Source organism: Cebus imitator, unplaced genomic scaffold (genome assembly GCF_001604975.1).
Source record: "Cebus imitator isolate Cc_AM_T3 unplaced genomic scaffold, Cebus_imitator-1.0 Scaffold31, whole genome shotgun sequence".
NCBI classification, from domain to species: Eukaryota; Metazoa; Chordata; class Mammalia; order Primates; family Cebidae; genus Cebus; species Cebus imitator.
Window position 1 is genome coordinate 10,250,385 of NW_016107346.1, and position 9,415 is coordinate 10,259,799.

A 9,415-nucleotide genomic window follows, 5' to 3' on the forward strand; every position below is an offset into this window, starting at 1 on the left:
GTTTCACCATGTTGACCAGGATGGTCTCGATCTCTTGACCTCGTGATCCACCCGCCTCGGCCTCCCAAAGTGCTGGGATTACAGGCGTGAGCCATCGCGCCCGGCGTGGCCTTTAAAGTCTTTGACACCCAGTGAAGTAAAAGCATGTTGTGTTCTTAGGTTGGGGAACTTGCCGATGACATTCCATCATCTAAAGTCTTACTATTTGGGTCCTCTTCACTATTTTCATTGCTAATCAAACCTGATGACTTTTTTCTAAGTTACTTCTAGGTGCCTGGCTAATCATTTGGGTTGAAGGTACTGCTTAAGTCACCAGATTTAAGAAATCCTGTGGTAGCCCATGAAAGATAAAACAAAAAGCTCAAACGAGTTGGCATAAACAGGGAATATTCTAATACTCCTATGCTTACCTTAATTACCTACCTTTTCATTGGCTAAATGTAGGAGGCAGGCAAAAGCCAGAGGAATGGAGAGGTTCTGAGCCATGACAGGGGGCAGGCTGGAAAGAAAGGGGCAAGTATTTAGGTCACTGCAACTGTTAGAACAAATGTTCATTCATCAAATATGAATAATACACACATGCAATGACTAAACTAATAAGAAACAAATCTTCTGGATGCATTTTATAAGTAGATTTTTCCAGTTTCTTATTTGGAGATAAAATATCTGCTGTTACACTCTGATCACTCGCACAGAAAAACGCCTTTTTAAAGTTGGTCTGTATTTATCTATCAACACAGAGAGAAAACAGAACAGCCACTATGAGTGTCATAGAAAACAGGTTGTGTGTGGAGGGCCTGCCACGCGGATAGCTCAGAGAGAGGGTGAGCCCCCACAAAGCCCCCATGCCTGCCGGCCTGCACCTCCTCTGCAGGTCCTTCGTGAGCCTGCTGAGCATCTTCTCATCAGCCACTTCTGCCGGGACCCCTTCTTTTCCAGCTTCCCTGTGGTTTGCCTAACAGAAGCACATTTATACATCAGACAGTTAGGGCTAGTGCACTTTTGAAAGAGCAACAAAAATAAAGTTGTATTACCAAAAAGTCTACACCTAAACGAAATGAAAACAAATTTCTTAGTTATTGTGAAGAAAAAGGATCTACAAAGGGAACCAGTGCCTCAGCCCTACTCTACAACATTGTGGTGAACATGGATGTCATGGCCAGCATCACCCTGGTAAAGAAGACACTGCAAAGAGTGTCTTAGGGTGCCCCGAAAACAAACAAGAAAAAAAAAAAGCAGTAGCAAAAAGCCATGACTATTTATAGCTTCAACTGGATTATACTGCTAAGGGCAGCACAAAATAAATATTTAAAAGTAAACTCAAACTTTCCACTTAAACACACTGAAAAGATACCCAAAAATGTAGGGGGGAAAAAAAAAGAAGATAAACACCCACACTTGCATCCCATTCTATTTTAGTTAAAATTTTATGACTATGACTGAAGCTTTCTCTGATATCCAAGACTATACAGCTTAAGGCCCTCAATCAACTTAAAAGTTTTCACTTCTCAGCTATAGGAGGTCTAAACTTAGAATATTCTCTGAGCAGAAGGTGTCAGAAAGAGGGAAGGATTCTAATTAACTGAGACTTCCTTTCATTGAGGTGGACCAAGTTAATCAAGGTTTCAGCGTGTTCTGAAGGAGAAGTAGAACCTGACAGCATAATAATTACTTTTCTATTATCTTTCTACTGAGAATACATTCCAGAAATCAGAATTATTAGATCAAAGAGTTTAAACATTTCATAGCATATAGCAACTTAATTGCTACCAGCAGTGAATACGTACTCCAAATTTTCCTCCTCAGTAAACAGTTTAATTACTAAAACTGCTGCTGCTCTTTTAAAGTAGTATAAAGATTCTTTCATTTGTATTTTTTGATTACCAACAAGGCTGAATCACGCCTTACATGCTAGTTTGCTATTTGTATCACAGTTTGTGTGACCTGCCTGCCTGTATACTTGGTTCATTTCTCTTTTAGAGGCATGGCATCTTCGTTGTATTTTTGTTTTGTTTTTAAAGATACAGGATCTCACTCTTGCTCAGACTGGAATGCAGTGGTACAATCATATCATAGTTCACTGTAACCTCAAACTCCTGGGCTCAAGTGATCCTTCCCACTTCAGCCACCCAAAGTGCTGGAATTACACATGTGAGCCACCATGCCCAGCTCATCATATTTTTGAATGAACATTTCTGTATTCGAGGCATTGCCCAAATCATGGCATCTTCAGCCGTAGACATCAGCCACTCCTCCCCCACATACTGGGCACCTAGAGAAGAGGCAGAGCATCTAACCTCTATGTCTGCCTCCTTTCCAGAGAGCGCTGTCAGCAAGCTCCACATGCTCTGCTTCAACTTCTTCATGTCCATCTTTTTGGCAGTCTTGGCATAGTGAATTTCAATTTTATTTACCTGAAATAGGTATATGACAAAGTAAATCTAGGCAGAATAAAGAAACTTTTACCATGAATTCACTGTAAAAACAAAGGTCTGAAGTTTAACTAAAGAAGGAATCCAGTTTCAACCAAGGAACTATAGAGCTCTGTTTTTTTTTTTTTTTTTAGATGGAGTTTTGCTCTGTCACCCAGGCTGGATTGCAATGGTGCAATCTCTGCTCAATATAACTGCCACCTCCCAAGTTTCAAGTGATTCTCCAGCCTCAGCCTCCCAAGTAGCTGGGATTACAGGCACCTAGCTAATTTTTGTATTTTTAGTATAGACGGGTATTTCACCATGTTGGCCACACTGGTCTCAAACTCTTGACCTCAGGTGATCCACCTGCCTTGGCCTCCCAAAGTGCTGGGATTACAGGTGTGAGCCACAGCACCTCCCCAGAGCTCTCTTTGGACACTAAAATAGAGTTACTCATATCAAATCTAATTTCTTTTTGATCAAGTGCAATCTACATTAAGGCTAACTGGAATTCCTGTGTAAAAGAGATAAGTGAATCAAATATTAAGCATAAAGGCTGCCACCTGGTACGGAATAAATGTTCAATGCATGATAATACAAACTGAATTTGGTCAAGATTTTTCAGAGCCACACAGCTAGCTAGCCTCACTGAATTAGCATATAAATTTATATTCTCTGCCTGCAGCCTTCATTCATATACCTTACTTGGGTGACCAGTTCCTCCCTAGTTATATGTCTTATCAAGGTCTTTGGAGAGATGGTCAGTTCCACACAAACCTAATTAGCATCAGCTCACTCTCACAACCATATTTAAAACTTGGAGAGCAACAGGTTAAAATTGAGAAGAAAAAACTCAAGCTCAGACTGAGGTGACTCTCATATAAGAAGCAATCAAATAGATTTCAGGCAAACAATGTAATTCTCAGTTGTTTCATCCGTACCTTCTGAGGCTCAGCTATTAGGTTTGACTCCCCATATGTTGTGATGTCTAATCCTTGGGTTTCAGGAGTGTCACCATTCTGTTGTGCTGTCTTAGGTGAATGGCAAGGATAAGGTGAGAGGCCAGAGTTCCCAACTGCTCCCACAAATAAGTCATCTGACTCTTCATCATCACTGTCTGCAGCCTGGGCAAGAAAGAGCTCTTCAAGTTTGGTGGAAGCTGTCAGAGGAGCTTAGAAACATCCTTGAAACAGACTTCATGTTTACAAAGCAAGAAGAGACCATATCATAGTTCACTGAGTGAGTCATACTAGGATGAACTTCTAGGTGCCTCTATTTATCATCCTGTTTCACAAAAACCCTATTAGAGTGGTATCTGTTATCAACCTAAGACCCTTTGAACAGGAGTTAAAAGGAATTCAATAATCATAATTGCCACTATGTCTCCCCTTCAGCTTCTAACTAATTTAGGATTTCACTTTACAGAAAGCATTCCTCAAATACCAGATAGGACCTGCACATATCACCCAATGAAAGCACAGGGGATTCCTGGGGCCATCTGGTCAGTAGCCGAGGTGCCACCAAGAAGCAGGTAAGAAAGTCATTTTCGGGATCACATCCAGAGTGAATGTATCAGAATTTTGGGGCAGGGGCTGGGGTGGGAGGATACAGATCAGGAATCAGTCTTTAACTAGTCTCCCTAAGTGATTTGTGTATAAGTTAAAGTTTGAGAAGCACTGACCAAGAGATCAGTCTGGATTTTCACTAAAATATAACAGCCTAACTCTCTTCCAAGTAAGAAAATAAGGTGAATAAATTTTTTTTTCCCAGTTCTTTTCTCCCTCTCCACATGTAAGGACACAGAGGAAGCCTATTTATCCAATTTCTGTTTCCTGTATTAGCCACCCCATCAGTAGACTCAGAGAAGGGATATGGAAATTATTTAGTCTAAACCATGATCTAAAGATAGAGAGTGGCTTCTACAAGTTCACAACGAGCTTGCAATATAAGAAATACATTCAGAGCTAGAAACCTGGTTATCTGAGATACACCCTAAAGACATTTTTTGTCACACTACATACCGCCTTCACATGTCTATGTGTTTTGTCTACCTGGCCAAAATATTAGCTCCTAAGATGATGAAGTGTTTATATTCCCTTGAAATCCCACAACAGCCAAGATTAGTACTTTGTAGCAGAAGTTAAACACCCATCCACATGTTGACACATTCACTCGAGAGCCCCTTTCCCCCCTTTACCTGTAATCCAGGGCAAAAGTTGGAGGTGTCGTTAGGGTTGTTGTAATCATAGTCTTCAATTTCTTCATAATGCTCAGTCTCTGCCCTATGGCCCTGGGCCATCTTGAGTAACTAAAGGAAAGAATAAATGCAGAAAGCAGTTTTTTAAAAACTGAACTAGGTTCCTGAGGCAAATCTTAATTCCTGTGCCCAATCTCCTCCTAGAATTATACAATTTTAGAGTTAGAAAAGCCCTCACAGGTCATCTAAGTCTAACAGACTTTTCCACTGCACAGTACAAACCTGGAGTAGTAGCAGGGCTCAGTGCCTCCACCAATCCCAAATAAACCAGAGCAGCTCTATTTCTGTCTGACTGGCGATTAGGCCTTCTGCACAGTTTTACTTGAAAAAGGGTTCCTTCATTAAAAACAAAAGTTAAAAAATCCATCCGCCAGCTTTCTGAAAGTCAACGTGTTGCATTTGAACAATTCTGATAGAAAACCCATTACCAGCCAGGCAATAGTGACTCACACCTGTAACCCCAGCACTTTGAGAGGCTGAGGTGGGAAGACTGCTTGAGGCTAGGAAGTCTGAGACCAGTGTTGGGCAACATAGTGAGACCCCATCACTACCAAAAATTAAAAAATTAGTGAGGCATGGTGCTGTGTGACTGTGGCCTCAGCTACTCAGGAGGCAGAGGCAGGAGGATTGCTTGAGCCCAGGGTTTGAGGCTGCATTGAGACATGCTCATACCACTGCACTCCAGCCTGAGACCCTGTCCTTAAAAAAAAATAAATAAAAGACGACGACGAAGAAAAAAGAAAACCCATTACCTTAATTAACTGCCCGTCTCATTTCTGGGTGACAACCACTGTTCCCTACATAACAAAAGGGAGAGACATCCAGCTCTTCCCTCTAATTACATCCATCATCCTCATTCTGTTTGCCAGAGCCTCATGGAACTTTGCCTCCTTCTTTAGAAGTGCCTACTGGCCACAGCCTTTCAAATATTTGTAGGTCCGTCCTTAGAGCAGTGATTTCTACATGATATATAAATTTCTGAAGTGAGGGCAATATGGCTGGAGATGTGCAGTTTACAAGAGCACACTGAATGTTTTAATATAATTCTGTACTTCAAAAACAACCCAAATAAACCCACAATGTGCTTGCAACAAATCCAAAAATACTACTAAACAATAAATATTTGAGTTAAGAAATGCCCCATTTTCTTCCACTGTTCTTCATATGACACAGCTTTTAACTACCTCTTCATTTAGAATACACTCCTCTGGGCACACTCTCAGGTGTCCCCAGACAAATGTCCAGTGTTTGATACAAGCATTTATAGTCACACAAATTTAAAAGTTATGCTTACACTATGCTGGAGTCTATTAAGTATGCAACAGTATATGTCTAGAAAACAATTTACAGATCTTAATTTATTTCATCGCTAAAAAATTATAATGATCATTTGAGCCTTCGGTGACTTGTAATCTTTTTGCTGGTAGCGGGTCTTGCCTCAGTGTTGATGGCTGCTGACTGTCACCGTGGTGGCTGCTGAAGGATAGGGTGGCTGCAACAATTTCTTAAAATAAAACAACAGTGAAGTTTGCCACATCAATCAACTCTTCCTGTCACTAAAGATTTCTCTGAAGCATGCAACGCTGTTTGATAGCATTTGATCCAGAGCAGAACTGCTTTCAAAATGAAAGTCAATCCTCTCAAACTATATCAACTAAGATTATGTAACATTCTAAATCCTTTGTTGCCATTTCAACAATGTTCACAGCATCTTCATCAGGAGTAAATTCCATCTCAAGAAAATGTTCTTTGCTCATCCATAAAAAACAACTCCTCATCCATTCAAGTTTTATCAGGAGATTGAACCAATGTAGTCACATCATCAGGCTGTACTTCCCACTCTATTTCTCTTGCTACTTCCACCACATCTCCAATGACTTCCTCCACTGAAGTTTTTTTTGAGACAGCAGAGTCTTGCTCTGTCACCCAGGCTGAAGTGAATAATTTGTTGCAGCTTCTACACCAGCACTTGCTGCTTCATCCTGTTTTTTTCTTTTTTTCTAGATAGAGTCTCGTTCTGTTGCCCAGGTTGGAGTGCAGCGATGCAATCCCCTCTCACTGCAACCTCCACCTCCTGAGTTCAAGTGATTCTCCTGCCTCAGCCTCCCCAATAGTTGGGACTACAGGTACGTGCCACCATACTTGGCTAATTTTTGTATTTTTAGTAGTGACAGGGTTTCACCATGTTGGCCAGGCTGGTCTCCAAATCCTGACCTCAAGTGATCTGCCCACCTTGGCCTCCCAAAGCGCTGGGATTACGGGTGTGAGCCACTGTGCCCAGCCCAACCTGTGCTGTTATGTGATGGAGATGGCTTCTTTCCTTCAACCTCATGAGCCAACCAAAGTTTGCTAGCTTCAGACTTTTTTTTTTTTTTCAGCTTCCTCAACTCTCTTAGCTTTCACAGAATTGAAGGGAGGTAGGGCCTTGCTCTTGAAATAGGCATTGGCTTAAGGAAATGCTGTGGCTGGTTCGATCATCTATCCAGACCACTAAAACTCACTCCGTATCGGCAGTAAGTGTTTTGCTTTATCATTCATGCATTCACTGGAGTAGACTTTTAATTTTCCTCCAGAACTTTTCCTTTACATTAACAACTTGGCTATTTGGTGCAAGAGACCTAGCTTTCAGCCCATCTCGGCTTTGGACATGTCTGCCTAAGCTTAATCATTACTAGCTTTTGATTTGAAATGACAGATCCCTCTCACCTGAATACTTTGGGGCCATTGTGGGGTTATTAATTGGCCTAATATCAATATTGTTGTGCCTCAGGGCATAGCAAGGCCTGGGGGAGGGAGAGCCTGAGAACAGCAGTCAGCAGAGCATCAGTACACACACACAGCATTGATGCCCTCTGCAGCCTCATATGGGGGTAGTTCATGCCACCCCAAACAATTACAATAGCAACATCAAAGTTCACTGATCACAGATCACCACCGCAGATATAATATTAATGAAAATGTTTGAAATACTGAATTGCCAAAATGTGACAGACATGAAGTGGGCACATACTGTTGAAAAATGGCACCAACAAACTTACTTGATACATGCAGGCTTGTCACAAACCTACAATTTGGAAAAAAATGCAATATCTGCAAAGGACACTAAAGCAAAGCACAGTAAAGCGAAGTGTGGTGCCTGTAGCCTATTTCCCTGTGTGGCTGGGAGGATGCAATATCTCCAGCTCCTACTGCCCTGCTACAAGCAGAAAACTTACTCCCCTGGACAAGCAGATGCACATGTTCTTTCCTCTATAAGAAACAAGTATTGGCTGGGCACGGTGGCTCACGCCTGTAATCCCAGCACTTTGGGAGGCCGAGGCGGGTGGATCATGAGGTCAAGAGATCGAGACCATCCTGGCCAACGTGGTGAAACCCCATGTCTACTAAAAATATAAAAAATTAGCTGGGCATGGTGGCACATGCCTGTAATCCCAGCTACTTGGGTGGCTGAGGCAGGAGAATCGCTTGAACCCAGGAGGCGGAGGTTGCGGTGAGCCAAGATTGTGCCATTGCACTCCAGCCTGGCAACAAGAGCAAAACTCCGTCTCAAAAAAAAAAAAAAAAAAAAGAAACAAGTATGAGGGAAAAAAACTAGGCCCCAGAGTGCGATGATCTAATGACTATTCTACCACCTTCATATCTAAAAATGCAAATTACCACCTAGGCCACATTACTGAAAGGTTCCTAAGGGTTGGAGGGAGCGAAGGGTGGCTATGGCCACAGACAGCAGTTCCTGCACAAGTTCCCTATGAAGCAGCTTCCTTCTGAGGCTGGGCAAGGTGTGGCAGCAGTGTTCTACCACCTGCCTTCACTCAGCCTTCTTTTGTATTCTGCCTCAGGGCCCTATCTGTACTTCACTAGAGCAAGCCGCTGCTGGAATCTAACCAATATTGACCATAGCCATAGTTTCCACTACTGTTGCAACTTTGCATCTCTTTCTGTGTTTATGAGAGTATTTCTATTAACTAAATAATATTGATTTTAAAAAAACCATATCTTAGTTTATAAAAACAGAATGTGAGGCCAGGTGTAGCAGCTCACGTCTGTAATCCCTGTACTTTGGGAGTCTGAGGCAGAAGGACTGCTTGAATCCAGGAGTTCAAAGTTACAAAGAGCTCTAATTGTACCACTGGACTGCAGCCTGGGCAACAGAACAAGACCTTGTCTCTAAAGAAATTAAATAAATACAAAAAAAAATTAAATAGAATGTGCAGTATCAATCAATTCAGGAAAAAAGAAAAAAAAAAAAAAATATATATATATATATTTAAAATCTTGTAGGAAAACAGGCAAAATAAAGAGGAACCTATAAAGTGTTGATACACTCCATGAGAGTAGGACAACCAATAATGTAAGTAAGTAGAGGATGTGAAGGGCATGGAGTTTACACCAACCACTGCTTACCCCATCAGCAGGGACCTGAGAGGAGAGCCCCAGGCAAATGAAGGAGGCAGTAATCAGGGTGCAACACCAGGTAATCCAGAAGACTCCATGTGACAGTCTTAGAAGGAGCTCCGGCAGCCTGTTTAGGCCTAGGAGACTTCCTGAGGATGTGAGCCCATATGTCACCCTGGCTTGCTTTGACTTGGATTGTGAGTAAGGCAACCTCACTGTACAAAGCACTGGGTAAGTAAATCCACAACTTCAATGACAAAGTGAAGGAATTGGCCAGACATGGTGGCTCACACCTGTAATCCCAGCACTTTGGGAAGCTGAGGCAGGTGGATCTCCTGAGGTCAGGAGT

General features: G+C 42.0%; 1 protein-coding gene across 3 annotated transcripts in view; it reads right to left on the reverse strand.

The window, feature by feature from the left end:
• The window catches only part of NCAPH (non-SMC condensin I complex subunit H), a 39,955-nt gene that overhangs the window by 4,084 nt on the left and 26,456 nt on the right, over positions 1-9,415 (reverse strand). For 2 of the 3 annotated variants that reach the window (XM_017524124.2, XM_017524125.2), the window contains exons 13-17: positions 4,612-4,722; positions 3,356-3,538; positions 2,298-2,414; positions 864-955; positions 424-499 (exon numbers count right to left, since the gene is read on the reverse strand). In XM_017524124.2, coding sequence (XP_017379613.1) covers positions 424-499; positions 864-955; positions 2,298-2,414; positions 3,356-3,538; positions 4,612-4,722 — 579 coding nt within the window. Of the gene's footprint in view, positions 1-410; positions 500-863; positions 956-2,297; positions 2,415-3,355; positions 3,539-4,611; positions 4,723-9,415 lie in introns of all 3 variants that reach the window. The other variant, XM_017524126.2, reaches the window with a different exon arrangement.